At 39.8% G+C, this 19,202-nt stretch overlaps 1 protein-coding gene across 1 annotated transcript in view; it reads right to left on the minus strand.

Moving 5' to 3' along the window:
• Window positions 1-19,202, minus strand: part of LOC143680355 (BDNF/NT-3 growth factors receptor-like) — a 159,330-nt gene that overhangs the window by 56,538 nt on the left and 83,590 nt on the right. The window contains 2 exon segments of the mRNA XM_077156833.1: window positions 1,868-1,968; window positions 4,814-4,840. Of these exon segments, the coding sequence (XP_077012948.1) occupies window positions 1,868-1,968; window positions 4,814-4,840 (128 nt within the window).

Consider the following 19,202-nt stretch of genomic DNA (forward strand, 5'->3'; position numbering starts at 1 on the left):
GATTACAAATGGAATCAGCTGTGGATACAGTTGACATGATCATGACCTAATCCTAGGTCTCCTCATTGCAACAGACAAGCCAGCACTTGCCCAATCAGATAAACAGGTACCACAACTTGGCCAAGTTGACACGTGTCCCTAACCATGACATAAGATCAGAGGACCTGCCCTGAGTTGTACAACCCCTCTGCAGTAACGACATAGAGTCTCATACCTACTTTGGGAAGTAATTGACTGGGATTCAGAAGACATAGGTCCTTATTATAGCAAGACACCTTGCTCTTACCAGTCATAAGAGCTGGAGCTAGATGGTTCGCATCTCCAAGCCTCCTTGTCCTCAGTGTACACAGAGATAATAATATCTCTATAACATTGTTATAAAATGTTAAAGACAACTTGGGGAATCATAAGTGGTTCTACTTCTGAAAATAGCCAACTATCCATAAACAAACATACATTTAAGCATACTAAAGGAGTTCTAAATTTAAAGTTTTTCATTAACAAGACTCCTGTGATGGTGAGAAAAATTATCTCCTCAAAAACAGCTTGTGGGATAAATACAGAGTTGCAGGTCATGGGCATGTGTTGGGGAGGAGTAGTTCTTATGCAGAAGACAAGCCTAGGTGACATGACTTGTTTTCTGTCTGAGATGTTGAAGGATAGGACAAGGTGAAATGCCCTCCTCTTCAAAGGTGGCAAGTTATGCTAGGGCCACTTGCTGGACCAAAAAAGTCAGCATTTGAAGCTGTCTTCTGAATGAGCTGACAACAACTCTAGGTTTTGTATCAGATTCAGAGTCCTGAAACTTATCTTCTAGATCATGGACCTTGTCTCAGGTCAGGACTGTTTATGTATTAAATACAGGAGTCATCCATAATTTGTAACTTTTCTTTAAATTATACAAAGCATTGTCTTGCACTTCTTATGCCTACTTCCAAGGGTCTCAGATGGAGTCACAATGCACAGACTTTCAACAAACATTTTCATCGATCTTGCCTTCCAGCAGCCATACTAGAAAGAGACAGCAGTGTGTATGTTTTCTTCCATGCCAACATCATTGACTTTTGCTGATTCAATGTTTAAATTTATCATTTGCAATAAGGAGAGAAAACTGAAGGTTGCACAGAATTTTCAGTAGCTGGGTTACCTGTGGGCTCAACACATGCCCACTGGGTTCCTTACACACACAAACCACTTCAAGTGCTTAAATGACCTCTCCTCTCTTTCCTGTATATCATAATTCCAACCATCCTACAGAGACCATTGTAAGTTCTTCTTGTCCTTAAGTCTCCCAGCTAGAAGGGATGGAATGCTTCTATCTCTGTTTCTACCTCTCTCATCACACTGCTCATTTTCTACTTATATTTTAGGTATTAGTATTCACATCTCAAGTCTTTGACTGAGGTATAAGTTCCTAAGTATGGAACTGAATTTTATTCCATTTTTTTAAAATATCCTCCTTCTCATAGTCCATTCTGGAACTCTTGACTCTTACATTTAGTATGCAATCCAACTTTTATTTTAAAAATTAAGAACACAGGTATGAGGATGTGGAAAACAGGATTAAGTCTGCATATCCCTGAACAGGAAAGATAATTTCTTGCTCTCCCAGTAACAACATTTTAAAGGACAGACATTTGCAATAGGAACCACTTACAATTAAAGTAACCCACAAAAGAAGATGTAAGTAAATCAAGGGCTATCTAGAATCTTATAATATATTTAGATGTTTGTATCCATTCTGTTTCCATCAGAATAATGAAATATCTTGTTGAAGGACACCCATGGAAGTAGCCTCATTCCTTCAACATAGAAGCAGCCAGTCTGCTCAGAATCAATCTACAAAACACGAACTCATCACACTCACTGAGAGATGCTTCCAACCTGACTGGTCAGCCATATCTGTGGGAGAGATGTCATTACTTCTGTTTGTGGTGTCCCCAATGTCATTTGCTGTTGTCCCATAATCTTAAATTGAATAAAGGGGAAAGAGAAGACACCATCATGTTGTCATTAGGTTGTCAATAATCACAAGAACACAGAATCTCAGTAAGATACAGAATAAAGCAATGCAAGTCACCAAGTTTCCAAACCATGGATTCTCTGGCTATGGACAATGCAGGATCTGGCTGCCTACATTAAATCCATTGCTTCATAGGGTACAAAACCTTGAGATTTATTCAACCCAGATCTTCATATCAATGCTTTGGGGTCAAATTCTAAGCCAGGTTGTCATTGGAAATGGAAAGTATCCTTTTACTGATGGCATTTAAAATAAATACTAAGAAGAATTGATCATCCAAGAGTTATAGATTTACAGATGTGGAAGGGTTTTTAGAAATTTAGTCTAACCTCCAGGTCTACAGATGAAGAATGTCAGCCAAGGAAAGTTAGATGATTAGTCCACAGTCATGGGACAAGGGACTGGCAGAGTTTAAATGTGAACCTGGACTTGATATTGCCAATACCTATTCCCTGGGCAGATATATCTTATTTGGGTAAGAGGCAGACACTCAATATGGAATGTGCGATCAGCATGGATATGGAGCTTTGGTCTGCAAATGAACTTTTGAAGAGTTCTGAATTACTAATGATTCCATTTCAGAATTATTAATTGATAAGGCATTGTGCCAACAAAATATTTAGAATTGTAAGCATGCATTCTCATTTCACCATGTCTCAAATGTAATTGCTACCTTTGGAATCAATTTTAGTACAAATGAATCAGGCATGGAAATATAGGACTGATATTTTATGAACAGTCATGTTTTTACACATATTTCTTTATGCATCTACACAAGAAAAGGTCATGAAAAATTCTTGGTAACCTTTTTAAAGACAATGTTTTTGCAATTTTTTCAAATTTTAATGCTAATAGATAAGGTGCAAGCTACCTTGTTAACTTAGAGACCATTGTAAGTGCTTCTTGTCCCTAAGTCTATATTTCCTTAATTAGGAATGTTAGGCTGGGCTCGGGGCCAAAAATTTAATTTTTTTCTACTATCAGAGTGTTCCTTTGAATGTGAATTAACAGAATGAACAGAAAGCACTTATTTCCTGTTTTCTGTTCTTTTTTAAATTTCAGAACAATATTCTGAATTTTGAATAAAGTGCAATGTATTAATTTCAATCCCACACTAACAGACATAATTTGTTTTTCCTTCAATTAAAATTTAAATAATTAAAGTATCTATAATTAACTATCATGACACTTTTGCCAAAAGACCAAAATTGAGACCTGAACCATTGAGAAGATGACAGTTTTAAAGTGCTTAAGTCACTAGAGAGTCCCCCCAAAAGTTTAAACTATAAAATCAGAATTCAAATGTTTTCCACCACCACCACCCCCTCATCCCTTACCACCTCAGCCTTATGATACAATTTGAGACATTCTTTCTTTAAATCATATCTGTACGAATGAAAACAAAAATATACAAGTCACATGCACACAATCATCCAAACCACAGCTTGCAAAAATACAACTTAATATGTATAAAGCAGGTAAAGACAATATAATTCTCTAGCTAAAATTAGCACAAATTAAATATACACACAGCCATAGTCAATATAAAACTCCAAAATAATTCTATAGAAAAATAAAATATAAATGTATATCTATAAATATATAAAATATTTTCTAGAATAAGCACATCAATAGAACATTTTAATCAATATGACTTTTAATCAGTCTTAATTGTCAAGCCATTTCTTAAAATTTAGCCTGACATCTCCCCACACAGTGGCCCCCTGATCATGAAGCTGGTTTTGAAATCTGTTAAAGGTGGGTTTTTCACTCCTAGTGAAATATCCCTGGCATTCAATAAAAATAACAGAATAGAGGTGAGATATCTGGTCAAAAGCTAATACTGGGCAACTTTCAGTCTCTCCCTTTCTACATTCCTATGAGAACCCCATTTTGTTCAAGTGTCCATTCTTTGCCCAGTGAGCCCATCTCCTAAGGAAGTCTAACCTCACCTCCGGGGGGGGGTCCATTCAGTCAAGGGTTAACCACTCTCTAATCAATAATGGGGTAAGAATGAACAGTGACCCATTAAGTCTTTCATTTATTATTATTTTTTGCATGGGCAGGCACCGGGAATTGAACCTGGGTCTCCGGCATGGGAAGTGAAAACTCAGCCTGCTGAGCCACCATGACCTGCCCTCATTAAGTCTTAAATAAAATACAAGGAGGACTCGCTGGGGGCCTCTGGGAATGTTATCTCTCTTCTGGAACGCTTTTCAGAAGCTCTTCCCTTTTCCACACCCGTGTAATGGTCTTTTAGTAGCCCCTCTGCTGACATTGCCTTACACCTGTAAAGGTAACTAGCCTGCAACAAAGCTGATATAGTTGGTAGTGGAGTGGAGGGGGTAAGCGAAGCTGGGCTCCTGATGAAATGGTTGAGCTGCCCTACCTCTGAGGTGAGCCAAACTTTATTATAAAAGAGACATAATTCTGAATTAGGTTATCTGTTTTATCCAGAAACAGACTAGTAGATACAACTCCTTTTTCTTTGTAGTCATGGCTTTTAAACAGGTAATTAGTTTCTAATTATGGAAACCAAATGTCTGTTACAGCAGAACGGATTTACTACTTCCAAGAACACAGAATGAGAAAGTGCTATTTACAGGCACTGTAAATATCAAGGGAGAAGGGCCATCAATATTGAACGCTTTTTGAAATATTATTTTGGCATATGTAATGCTTGAAGCATATATTTAGCTTAACTTAATGGTCTTCTTTCTGTTGACTTATTTTATTTTAGACAAACATTTTGAAAAGAAAAAAACAAAATAAAGGAAACATGATACCTACCTTCATAAATGACATCAGGGTTTTCTCCTAAAAAAAGAGAATAAAGAAAAAACCCACAAAGATCTGTAAGTATGCATTTTGGCTAATAAAGAACTAACTTATACCAACTAAAATGAGCTAGATACACTTCAAGGTTTTTAGGATTGAACAGACTATTTGGCAGGACAGACAAATAAAACCTGAAATTTTCATTGGTTTCCCATCAGCTATATCTCTCCCTCCTTAGCCCCCAGCCTCCCTTCAAAAAAGAAAAGAAAAGAATAAAAAGAAATCACAAATCATTTTGGCTAGAAAAACTTCAATCAACAAATTATGATCATTTCTTTTTTTATACTTCATTATATGATTGGCCATTTTAATAGCAATTTTGTTACTTTTATTCGAGAGACAAATAACAATGTTCATATCACCTTTATTATTCTTTGATAGTTTAAGGGATTACTTTCAAACCATGTTTTGGCAGGTCCATTTTCATTCATGAACATATTATTAACCACCTCCATAATGGCATCTAAAACAGTTCTTCTTTCTACTTGGTCCTCAAGAAAGCTTCCAACACTGAGTAAATCTTATCTTTGCTTTAAGCCAACCAGGTAAAATAAAATATACTTTTCTACTGAAATCATTTATGTATAAGCGGTTATAAATAAAGCCATCTCAGAGAGATATGCAATAGTACACCACCTTAATTTTTTGGCTTACTCTGCAGGCACCGAGATTAGAATATTTTGTTTTAGGGTATCTCCATGAAAAATGCCAAAAACATTTAAAATACTTTTTTAAATTAACAACAAGAACTTGTGACTAAAATACTTGTTACTTATTTTCCAATCAAAGCTAATTGACCTTCTATGTAAATGCTTACTTTGAAATAAAAGTAAACTTTGATATAACATTTAAGTGAATTTCCAAAGTTATTTCCTATGAGTTTTCATCCACACGTACAAGTAAAATTTGTCAACCATCAAGCTTACTCATTTTTCATTTCACACCTAAACCCTTTGCAGAAAATATCTATTTTAAAATAAAGTGGAACTTGAGCCAGTTTTCTGTCCATGTATTCCCCTAGTAAATCATCAAGGTTAGTATAAATAAAGAACCAAATAAAAGTGGCCACAATGTTCAAATTAGAATTGAACATATTTTAACCAGAAGAACATATATTTTTTCAGGGAAAAACTTAGGTGAATGGCAAGGCACTTCAATTCAAGGATGCTGCCTGATGCTGTGCAGTCCACGCTTTGCACAACTCTAGGGGGTGCCATCCATATGTATTCTATATGGATGGCACCACCTGAGTTTATGCAGTTCATAACCTATACATGCAGGCAGGGTGGTTCTGCATCAATTCATGTGAATTCACAGATTCCATTCAACAATATTTTGATTATCCCAAATGCCATGTCATTTTGAGCTATATATATCAATATGTATTTTCAGTATTATTTGTGATTGAGGTGATGGCCAGAGAAGAGACTCGAAGACTGTCCTACAATTTGAGGGGTCACACAGTGAATAAAGCAGGAGGAAATGCCAGTGGCAGTCCTCTTGATGTCATTTGCATGGCACACACCTGTCCTCTGAAGCCCTTTTTCTTTTTCTTTACACAGTCCCTCATCCAAAAGATGTCCCCACACAGAGAGGATTTACTACTCCTGCCAAAGGAAAGGTTCTAGAACCACAAATGGGCAATTATCCCTTGAACTGCTCAGACACCAAGTACTTTTCAATTTTTTTTTGCTTGGGCGGGCACTGGGAATTGAACTGGGATCTCCAGCATGGCAGGCAAGAACTCTGCCTGCTAAGCTACTGTGGCCCACCTGGACACCAAGTACTTTTGAAGATCCATTCTCTCTTCCACCCATGTCTCAAAGAAGGCAACCTGAATCAGCAAGGGCATAGACCCATGCACAGTCCACCTCTCACTTCTAGACCTCCCTCCAGGTGCCTGGAATTTTCTCCCTAAAATGACCCAACCCACTTCTTAGCCCTGGTCAGTTCTTTCCCCTAGATATATCAACCCAAGGGCCACATCATTAATATGAAAGCTCTTTGGCCTCTGACCCAAAGGGGGTAAGAACTGACCTAGCACACTTGTGAAGTCTCTCAAGGTAGAGATGGGAGCTATAGGCAGGGGTCATGGCTGGGGTCAGCCTTACCTAAAGCACAGGGCTTGAGCATGGAAAACTGAGCCTGAGAATTCCAACTTCAAACCCAGCCTTGCAGAGTGTTATGAACTTATATTTATCAAGGTAAAAGGATAGAATCAATTTTATGTAACAATCCATTAACTCGACTTAGGACATAGGTATGTCTCTTGACTTGGGACATTGGTATGTGGACTTTTATTTGTATGGGTCACCATACCAGTTGCCTGGGACTAAGGCAATTCCTGAGATACTCAACTTTAAGTTTTAAAGCTGGGACAGTCCTGAGAAGATTGTTTCCACTTGCCCAGGACAGATGGCTTTTCTCAGATATGGCACTTTCAGTGTTGAAAATGGGAAAGTCCCAGGCAAACTGGGATGAGTTGGTCAGCACTTTGTACTGATGAGTGGGCCTTGCACAAGGGAGAAGCAGTCCCACAGTCAACAGTGCACAGAACGGCAAAAGTGCTCTGAGCAGTCTCAGCCACATCTACCTAAGACACAAATTTAAACAGCCTTAGTGAGTATGCATGGCATACAGGTTTAAATGGGCATCATCCAAAAGGTGAACCCAAGCATCTTTCCCACACAGGGCCCCCAGGGAGATCCAAGAGCTCTGAGTCAATTCAATGATGTACAGAAAAAAACTGAGACCAAAAACAAATACTTAAGCTCCAAACCTAGAAAGCGGGTCTTTTTTTTTTTTTGTATGCTGTATGGTGGGGTCATGTTTCATTTATCTTACCATGTGAGTATCTCATTATTACAACACAATTTTGTTGAATTTTTTTGTCTGTTGGTTTGTTTTGCTTGTTTTGGGGGGGCATGCATGGGTGGGGAATCAAACTTGGGTCTCCTGCGCAGCAGGAGAGAATTCTACCACTGAGCTTCCCTTGCACCCCTTGAAAGCAGGTCATTTTTAGACTTATCAGAATTATAGCACTGCATGCCTTACCTACCAAGTGCACCAGCAAAACCATTAGGCAACATCTAAACTTTTCCAAAAAGGACTGTTTTTTCCAGAGTTCATTTTTCTAGCTGCATGCAAAGTATTGTCACTTTATGTTCATTATCAGTAATGGCCAAATTTAGTGCAAGATTATGGAACCAGCATAAAGTCCTTGTGGGAGGAATATCAGGGCTTTGGTTTTGTTTTCTCCCTAGAATACTGTGGTTGGCCTGATGAGGGTAGAGTAGCCCCAAAAGAGACACACCTCTTCTCATACAAAGGTTGAGGAAGCATGGCACAAGTTAGGAAGCACAAAATGTAGAGTTTATGAAAAATGAGGTTATGTGACTCCAGCTGACCCCAGCTCATCAAGAACAGAATTTTGCTGCTAGCAACTTGTCAGTTAAGCAAAACCTCCTATGATGTTTACACTCCAACAGTGAGATAGCTAGTAATATAATTTTAAAGGCAGACACAGAAAAAAATTATCATTTTCTTTTCAGACTTCTGGAAATGGCCTAATTTTGAAAATCTCCTATCATTTTTAGCTTAATCTCTATTTCCTCTTCTTTAATTTATATATGTTCATTCTATATCACTAGTGGTTCTTAAAGTTAGGAACTCCTGTTGGAGCTATTCAGAACAAAAAGATAAATGAGCAAAGACAAACACTGACTCTGAGGGAAACAATCCAATGAAAAGAAAATGAACAGAAGAGAAAAGAATAGCATCAGTTTCAAGAATGCACTTATTGTGGGGATATGGAAAGATTTATGCTTTCTTCAATACTATCCAGTAGCTCCCCAAAAGTAAGAAAGCTCAGATTAAGGTAACAGGAAAGGGCATCAAGTACTAAAGCTTCATGTTAAGAATCTCTGGAATAAAATATGGAGATATGGGGATGCCATAAAACCCCACTGAAGTAGCATTCCAAATAAACAGCAAATTATACTTCCACATCTCAAGCACAGAAGCAATGACTTCTTCCAAAATAAAAGAAGAGCACGGTCAAATATGAATCTCTGCTTGTCTGATGTTAAGATTCTATTTTCTGAAGGTTTGCAGAGCATTTTAAGGTGCTACACTCATCGTGACTTCGTTTTTGCCCTAACAAATATAGTCAGGAATTATGGGAAGAGGACCAGGCACTCCAAGTGAAAGAACATTAGAAACTATTCTAGCCACAGAGGTTGTCTTGACAAAGCTCCTTATTGAATAAGGACAGACTCTTAGCACATTTAGGCTTCTAAAATCACCCTTCTCCACAACAATATCAAACCAAAGCATTTCATCAAGCTCTTAATTCCACACAAAATAACCTAAGCTGAGGGTCTTTATATCTTACTTATATCAAGTTAAATTCTGCATCTGTCAGACTCTAAACATAAGGAGGAACCACATTTGTAGGATGAAAACAATTTGTGGGAGAAGGGAGAGCCCAAAAGTAGGGTTCATTTTCCATTCAGGTGCTAAGATGAAAACATTGACAGAGATCAGGAAGACCCATCTGTTTCCTTCCATTAAAGTTTTAAGTCTCCCTCTAATGCCCTATTGAGAAACAAGCAAAACAAAGCACTTCTCTTTCAATTCTATTCGCAAACTCCAGAGTGATCTTGAAAAATAGTTCAAAGGATTCCATATGAGAAAGCAATAGCAAAAGATTTATTCATTTTAACTCAATGGTTTTTGCTTTGTCAACAGTGTGTCCCAACCCACATTTTCACTTCCAGGTCCTTATTTTCTTCTTTCTGAATGGAGGCTGAACTTGGGACCTGAAAACAGTGGGGTTCTGGATGGCTGGGTTTCATTTCTGGCTGAACCACTAATTTGCTATCTAGCATTAACATTGAGAGTGTCTTCACTTTTTCTGTAACCACCGAGTCTCCAATACAATCAGAAAGGTTAATAGCATTTACTTTGGCACCTCCCAGGAGCCTTGAAAAGCAGAATTTATTAACATTGGTACTCCTGAGATTTAAGTCATTTAAGTATAAACCTTAATTATCATGATTATTTTAAGTCTATGGCCAAGCCATGCATTTCTTGATTATTTAAGGAAGAACAGCAGGTGGAACTTGCTTTCTTTCACTTTCATGACAAGAAATGGGCCCTGAAAAATGGCTTAAGGAAAAAGCAGGGTGTGTGTTGGTGTCAAGGGCTGGGACAGAAGAGCTTGTAAGGCACAAAAGAAACTACATTTTGTGCTTTGTCTTCCTGTCTAGCTTAGTCATAAATTTCCCTTTTTGAATGACCAGCTAGCCCTGCCCTGGGTGTCACCACAATTAGCATGCAACTCTACATGGTTTGGATAATTTTTCAGTTTGCTAAAGTTGCAAGAATCCAATATATTAGGAATGCATTGGCTTTTTTTTTCAGGCACCAGGAACTGAACACGGATCTCCAGCATGGCAGATGAGTACTCCACCTCCTGAGCCACCATAGCCTGCCCCCCCCTTTTTTTGGACTGGCTTTTATAAAGGGGATTTATTAGGTTACAAATTTATAGTTCTAAGGCCAAGAAAATGTCCAAATTAAGCCACCAGCAAGAAGATACTACCTTCATTCAAGAAAGATGGATTGCACCCAGGGTTTCTTGGTCACATGAGAAAGCACATGGTGACATCTGCTGGCCCTCGGCTCCTGGGCTTCATTTCTTTCAACTTCTGGTTCCAGTGACCTCCTCTCTTAGCTTCTGTGGATCTTCACTTATCTTCTCTGGGGCAAACTCTGGATTTCATCTTTTAGCTTAGTATCTCCAAATGTCTGTGTCTTGGTTTCAACTTTCTGTTTTCTGTGTTGGCTCTGAGCTCGCACTCTCTCCCTCTGTGAGCTCTAAGAACTTTAGTAAACTAAGTAAGACCCTACTTGGATGGGAGAGTCACATCTCCATGGAAACAATCTAATTAAAATGCCTCACCCATAGTAAGTCTGCACCCACAAGACTGGGTTAAAAGAGCATGGCTCTTCTGGAGAACATAGCAGTTTCAAACCAGCACAGATGATAAGAGCTGCTCGTCACTTCTTTTCCAAAAGGCCCCTTGAAGCTTCTGCCTTCTCATGCCACATAATTTACTAACAGGGCAGGTACTTCCCTATGGCTTGGATGGTAAAATGCTGCTCTCAGCTTCCCCAAAGGGCCTTGCTGCTCCTGCTTTTCATGCTGTAGAGTTTGAATCTTCTAAGCCCCAGTATCCATGAGAAAGCCCTACCCATCCCCTGTGGGTCATAAGGAAAGCAAGAGCCCAGGACCCACGTGGGCTTCTCCCCCAGTCCCAATGGGTTCCTCTGCTGCCATCAGTCTCCCCTCTCCCACTCCAGGACCTTTGATCTAACAAAGCTGTCCTTTCATGCATTCTTGGCTGGTTTGCAATCTGTGTTTGCACCTCATCACCCAAAGAACTTTCACATAATATACCAAACAGGTCTCTACATTTTCTTAATGTATAATATTTGGAGAAATTTCTTCTCCTTAAGTTCTTTAGATGAAGTAATTCAAATCTAAATCTGTCAGTTTAGGATAATTCTAAGTGCTCAGAGAGTCGTAGTTCATGCAGACACCATGAGTCTTTTGATAAAATGGCATGGAGTAAGAAACTTTGAGGAAAACTCCACCAATATTTATAGTTTGCTCCTGGCATGCATTTTGTATAGGTGACAACTGCTTTTGCATTAGGAAGCATAAGTCACTAACTCCCACTGCTGGTGTAGATGTGTGTTCTCAAACCATGACATTCTTCCTGAATGAGTAGACCATAGAGACATTCTTTATGCACTGTCTAAAGAATGTGGAGCATTAAGCCAATAGTACTTTATCATCTAGTGCCTTGACTGAGTTTGTTCCAAGACTAACACATTAAATTATTTGGGTAATGATGAAGATGAGAGGACTTGCTCCTAAAGAGCAAACATTTTCCTGTTTATGGAAATATCTGAACTTCAAAGCACTTGGAAACTTTGCCATCTGTGGTGGTTTGGAACTGTATATACCTACCCCAGAAAGTCATGTCCTTAAAGCTAATCCATTCCAGTGCTTGTAAACCTATTGTAAGTATGACCATTTGATGAGGTTGCTTCAGTTGAAGTGTGATCCAGGGTAGGTTTAAATCCTCTTACTGTAGTCCTTATAAGAGAATGAAATTTGGACAAAAAGAGAGAACACCATGGAAGCAAGAAGCTGAAAGTAATTGTGGTAGTTAAATTCAGTTGTCAACTTGGCCAGGTGAAGTACCTGGCTCTGCTGCCGTGGACATGGCCAATGGTACATGAATCTCATCTGTTGCTCATTATATCTGCAGTCAGCTAGGAGGCGTGCCTGCTGTGATGAATGATGTTTGATTTAATTGGGTGGTGCTTAAATGAGAGAGCTCAACATAGCACAGCCCAAGCAGCTCAGCATACCTCATCTCAGCACTCGCAGCTCAGCCCAGGCCTTTGGAGATGAAGGAAGAAATCACCCCAGGGAAAGTTGTTGGGACCCAGAGGCCTGGAAAGAAGGCCAGCAGAGACTACCCTGTGCCTTCCCACATAAGAAAGAACCTCAGTTGAAAGCTGCCTTTCCTCTGAAGAACTAATGAAATAAATCCCCTTTTATTAAAAGCCAATCCATCTCTGGTGTGTTGCATTCTGGCAGCTAGCAAACTAGAACAGTAATGAAACCCAGAAGAGAAGGGAGAGATTAGCAGGTGCCTCTGTGTGCCTTCCCATGTGGCAGAGGAGCCAAGGGTTGCAGGCAGTCAGTCTTTGGTCAATAAACATCACCTTGATGATGTTTCAATTTAGACATTCTCACAGCCTCCAAACTATAAGCTAATGAATTCCTATTGTTCAAAGCCAACACATTTCGTGGTATCTGCTTTCAGCTGCCCAGGAAACTAAAACACCAGATGTTAACAAAGGCTCCAGGTTCCAACATGATGCCCACCCACTCCCACACCCATCATTAATTTCTGCTTTAAAAGGGGTATAGGAGATCTCACCACTTCTAATCTTCACTCAGTCTCCCAACACTCCATTTCATGTTCACAAAGGAACATTTCTATATGTAGGATCAAATTCCAATGACAGCCATGGAGTGGATCAATTTCATCTTAGGCAAATCTTTATTTTTGGCCTGTAAGCTAAATAGAAGATAGTGGAATCTTTGGCATTTAGACATTCTCACAGCCTCCAAACTATACTAATGAATTCCCATTGTTCAAAGCCAACATATTTTGTGGTATCTGCTTTCAGCAGCCCAGGAAATTAAAACACCAGATGTTAACAAAGGTTCCAGGTTCCAACATGATGCCCACCCACTCCCACCTCTCTGTCTACGTGTGTGCAACTGCTTTCTCTAATTGTCATTCATTCTTCCAGGCCTTCTTGAGCCTGTACTGAATTTACCCTACATTTAGCCAAAACTAATTAGAACTCTTTCTGAGCATCATCTCTTCTATAATTTTGTCATTATTACTACTTGATTTCCTCAGGGACTACCAGTGAGCTAATCTTGACAGATGCCTGGTAATTCTTCTAGGGGCTCTCTCAGGTTTGAGGGGCAGTGATAACCTGAAGGGAATATACCATCCTCACTATTAAAGGGGTGATTTTCAGACCAGCGACATCAGCACTGAGTACTTGCTGGAAATGCAGTCTTAGGCCCTTCTTCAGGCCTAGAGAATCAGAATCTGCATTTTACCAGCATCTCCAGGTGATCTGAATGCATATTAACTTTTAGGAAGCACTGGTTTACAACAAACTGAAAAGTTTTATGAGAGTTAAGGCCCCAGTTAGCAAAAAGGAGGACAACTTTTCAATGAAACATACAGCCAAATTAAAAATAGCTGGATAGCCAAAAATAGAGGTAGCTCTGGCCATGGCTGCAAAATTCTTTGGGGATAGTGAAAAGGGAGGCCAGAGGCATATCTTTGGGCCCTATTCCAAATGGGGAAAAGGAAAGGGAGAAAGAGTTTAGGTACAAGAGAGACCTTACATTTACATTCCCTCCTTGGGAACCAAATGTGGTCTTAATGTTTTCTCCTGGTAAGGCCACATCTAGAAAGCTTACATAGTAAAATGGCAGAGTCCTGAGGCTCTCCTCTGGGTAGGCTCAAGCTTCTGTATAAGAAGGGCAAGGTCAATGTTGTCTAAAAATTCCTTAATGGTCACAGAGCATCAACACAAAGGGAAGCAAGATGTGGATTTGAACCTTCATGCTTTTACTCTCTGTACCCACCTTAAAAAAGGATGATGCTTATCGAGTGAACACCTGCCTACCAGGTGTCTGCTACTGAATTAGGACCTTTCAGGTATACTCACATTTACAACATCTACAGTAGGACTGGACTCCCACTTTTGATAGAGAAGGAAAGACAGGTTCAGAGTAGTAAAGAAAATTGTTCAAAACTACAGTCAGTAGAGGAAGAAACTCATGCTTTAATCACATGCGTCCAAACCCTTTCTATGATGCCAAAGTTTCCTTTTAAACAATGGAACTGAACTATGCTGAAAATTCCAAATTCAAACACCAAATCTGAACGAGTCAATTGGATTAACAGTAAGTGACCTCTAAAATTTTATATTGTTCTCATTAAAAAGTAAAATCTTAAAGGTTCTACTTTTTCAACTTAGTATCTGCTCATTCAGCTTTCATGAAAAAAAATATTCAAAGAAGTGCCTCATATTATTTCTTGCCTATATGTAGATATTAGTGTACATATCTTCATCTGAATAATGCTCATAATTTAAATGGATGGGCCTGCCCCAAAGTGGGACATTCCTGGGAATTAGAGGCTGATCTCTATGCAACCACAAGGGTTGAAGGCAATCGCAAATAGGAGCGAAGGATGGGATGAAAGCCCTAGTGTTTCTACATCTTTTATTGTTTTATGGGTTATTGGGTTTTTTTTTCCTTTTGGGGGGAGAGTTTGTGTTTTATATCCCCAGTCATGTACCTTATCTCCAGCTTTGCAGGATCTATGTGGTCTCCAGCTTTGTTATGCACTGCTGTGAGTAGCACAGTGCCTTGTTTTTTTTTCCTCACTCATGGACAGATCTCAGGAGTGAAATGTTTGGGTTTAAGGACGAAGTCAGACAGACAAGATTCACTAATTCAGCCCCATCTTTTTCTTCCTTTGGCTTATTTGGGCAGATTTATCACTTTTCTAAGCCTTAACTCCCTTATCTGTAAAGCAGGAAAAATAAGCAGAACTAAAGGAAGTGAAAAGAGGTTTGAAAGGGAGAATAATTTAGTACAGTGGACAGAGTAAGAATAAGCACTGGAAGCTATGACCTCTGAGCACAATGCAGCACAGAGAAGTTCCATTTAGCCTGATAGTAAAAAAAAGAAAAAACTGAATTTGAATGCCTTTATTATATGGGTATTCCCCAGCTCTCTGGCTGTCCCCAGCCCATCACTTCCTGGGCTTATAAGACCTGCCTTATAAGGTCTACTTGCCAGTCCCAGAGTGGATAAACCTCAGGAAACCCAAGTTCAAATTTTTGCTGGCTCTCAGCATGGTGAGTGTTTGTTCTCCAGAGTCTAAATTGATCTACAGAAGGATGGAAAGCTCAGAATATTAAACTGAGATAAATCATCACTTAAACACCAAGCAGTGTGACTACAGAAAGCTGGGAAGCTGACAACAACCAGGCTAATTGCTTCTTATCTCAAAGATGAGAGTGCCAGCTAACAGGCAGCTTGATCTTTTGCATCCACAAATTCTTCTGCAGCACCAGCTGTGCCTCTAGCAAAAACAGATCTCTCCCTGCTTGCCTTTTGTGGTGTAGAACAGCATTTAGATTTATGGAGCTACAATGTTATCTCTTGAAGAATGAATCCTGCCCTTCCTGACAGTTGTCTAATAGGCTAAACTTCCCACCCTGAGCAGCAGGAATGTTATGCTGTTTTCTGAGACTGTGATCCAGGATCCATTCTTGGATGTATGCTATATCCCTCCATACCTAGGCTTCCAGATCAGGCCACTGTAAGTGTTGGCTCAATGTGCATGTGCCGACCTTTCCTTACATAAATTTTGCTTGCAAAGTTACACTGCATCTCTGAAACCTGTAATGCATCCGTTTCATTGTTGAGAATCCTTAAAATGATGAAGCCACCATAAACGATGCTCTTTGCCAGGCATTTTTTTTTAGTTCAATGATGTAAGTTGCCACCATCTTTCCTGTTTTTTTAGTATCTCAACTGAACCCTCCAAACTTTGTTTTCAGAGCATCAAACTCAAGGACTGTGTCACCCAATATGACAGCCACAAGCCACATGTAGTTGTTTACATTAAAATTTGATAAAATTTAGAATCCAGCTTCTCTGTCTCATCAAACATAGTTCAAATGCTCATGGCTACTATAGTGGATAGCGCAGACAAAAACATTTCCATCAGTGTAGAATGTTCCATTGGAAGGAATTGCATGAGGAGATCAGTTTGCTTACATGGACTGTAGATGCCTTCAGAATACCAAGATTCCAGAGTAACAAGAGGATAAATGAGACTCTTTCTGCCTCAGTAACTGACAACAAAGTAAATGTGAGACACTCATAAGTAGAAATCACAAAGGAAATGGCTGAGAACCAGATCTGTGTACTTTGAAACCTCTGATTCACACTGGGACATTAAGAGGTGCCCAAGAGGAGAGAAAGAGGAAGAATGTTAATAGAAGTTTCTTTGGGGAGAAGTGTTGTCATGCCAAGATGCCACCAGGGGACTTCCATGGAACTGCTCTAAGAACTTGAACTATTTTCTCAGTAAGTAAAAGGCTCAGAGGACAAATGCCTGAAGAAGGCTAAGGCAGCAGCAAGGTGCAGGTGGCAAGTGGGTTGGGCCTGTGCTCACAAAAGCTCAGGACAACGGACCATGAGTATTCCTTGTGGACCAGACATAAGTAACTTGAAAGAAAGCTTGTGTGGAAAATAATGGATTCTTTCCGATGAAGTCATCTAGAGAGTTAGAGGGGCCCCAATGAGATAAAGCTGCATTCCTTGAAGCTGAGGAAGGAATTACAAGCCACCATCTATAGTAGAGAAGCATTTGCCCATGTCATGAGATCTGTAGGAGAGAGGATTTCAAAGAGAAGAATTTCCAGGGAACACACAAAGTATCCAGAAGAGAAAGCCTGTGTCTCAGCATTGAGCATTATCAGGTCCAAGAACCCAAAGCCAAGAGCTAGCAAACTTCTCTCTATCCTGTCATGCTCATCTTCTTCCACCTGAGCAGAAGGGGCCTGAGGCTTTGTTAGCAAGATCTGGCCCCCTAAACTACACAGTCAATCAGAACTTGGAGAAGAGAAGAAAGATCTGCTGTTAGAGGAAGCCTGAGTTTTGATTTCTATCTAAGATAGGACACACTATATCCATTTTGAGACTTATGTTTGCAACTTAAAATGATCAGATACAGAATTGTCTGCTAACACTGAGTAGAAAAATCTTGGGCCAGTCAAGAATTTTCATCTAGATCAGTGTACACTAGATCACCTGGAGATCTTAAAAATAAAAAATGCCAGAGCCCAAACAAATCTCAAGCCACTGAAGCAGAATTGCTAAAGGTGAATGCCAGAGCCCAAACAAATCTCAAGCCGCTGAAGCAGAATTGCTAAAGGTGGACCTCAGGAACATGCATTAAAAATGAAAAGAAGTGAAATACATGAATGGAATGAAAAGAAGAAAACAGAAAAGGAAACAAAAGAAAAATACAATGGGAGGGAAGGGAAGGGAACAGAAACTCCCTAATTAATTCTAATTTGAAACAACCAGCAGTAAGGTACTATCCTAGGAGCTGGGGAAATTACCCCTAGTGAATACATTTTAAATGGACAAGGGAAAACAACAATGATGTGCAATTGCAATTTGATTGGCACAAGGTGTATTCTTCAGTGTGCTGGAAAAATAAATACTACAGTTCTCTAGAACTCAGTCTAAAGATGAAAGTTGCATTTTGTGATGCAAACTGGCTAGAACTGAACTCAGTTCTAAACATGAACTCCAAAATGATCAATCAACATTTAGAGCCTGGGAAAGTATTTTCTCCCATCCTCAGTAACTAGCCAGGTTTCCAATGATTAACAGATGGGGAAGGCTTTGGCTTGATATGTGGAGTCCTGCTGACATCTAAAGCTCTGATAACAGCTGCTCTTCCACACCAGCACCACATCTGGTTCTGTGGCACAGCCTACATCATCACAAACTCTCAGAAGGCTGTAAATGGGCGTCTTGGCCAGCTAAGCCTCACTCTGTCAAGTCCCCAACTCAGAGCCTCATGCCTTGTAAATGGTGCCCTCTTGGCCTGGGCCAGTGTTGTCTTAAGACCCATTTACCCATCCTTTCTCCAAGCAGCAAGCGAGTGTCTGCTCCTAAGTCCAGTAGATACACACATACCATAGTAAAGGTGATTTTTTTAATGTTTTAATTTTTTCAAACTCTTCTTTATATATCTCCAACCATGAACTCCTAAGCAAAACAACCATCACATGGAAAGTTCATTTCTGAGCAGAATGAGGATCTCTAAGAGACAGCCAAGTTGCTGCTGGGATTCCCCTGGCTATATGTGGAAGGCACACCAGCTTTAGGGAAAGCCCAGGTTGCCCACTTCCTTGAAATCCAGGAACCTTGCAATAAAAAAAAATAAAAAAACAATCCCATCAAAACAACTGAAAATGAAAACAGTAACTTAAACTTCACAGCATCAAAAAGAATTGTGAGAGTTAAACTTCTTCATCAATTTCTAGTTGAGGACAGCAAAAATACTGTAGGAATATAAAGTAAAAATTGGCCTGTTATTCTTAACATGGTATGTACCTTTAAATCAGCAGGGAAATGATTTATATTTTTTACTATCTGTTTATTTTTCTTTAGTTTTAAAGGAGGTTAAGAGGGAAAAGAAACAATTCAAAGAAAGGTCACTCTCTGTATGCTATGGATACAAATCTTATAAATATATTGTCAGTTCCGGAGAAGATGGCAGCTTAGTAAGATGCACGGATCTTAGTTTCTCCTTCAGGACAGCTACTAGGGGAGTAGAAATGATACAGAACAGCTCCCGAAGCCATGATAGAGATAAAAAAGACAACGTACCCCATCCTGGAATGGCTGGATGGCTGAGAGAAACCGCTGTGGTGAGATCGCCGAGGGGTGCGGGCTTCACCGGGAGGGGTGGCAAGTGGCCGGAGTCACTCCCTTCCCCTTTCCCGGACCAGCTGGGAGAATTGGACAGGCAGTCCCCTCAAACCGCGGCGGTTGGCGCCCACACCACACGCGGCCCCCCAGACCAAATGAGAGAATTGGATCGGAAATCCCCAGGCCACAGAG

Source organism: Tamandua tetradactyla, chromosome 4 (assembly GCF_023851605.1).
Source record: "Tamandua tetradactyla isolate mTamTet1 chromosome 4, mTamTet1.pri, whole genome shotgun sequence".
Lineage (NCBI taxonomy): Eukaryota > Metazoa > Chordata > Mammalia > Pilosa > Myrmecophagidae > Tamandua > Tamandua tetradactyla.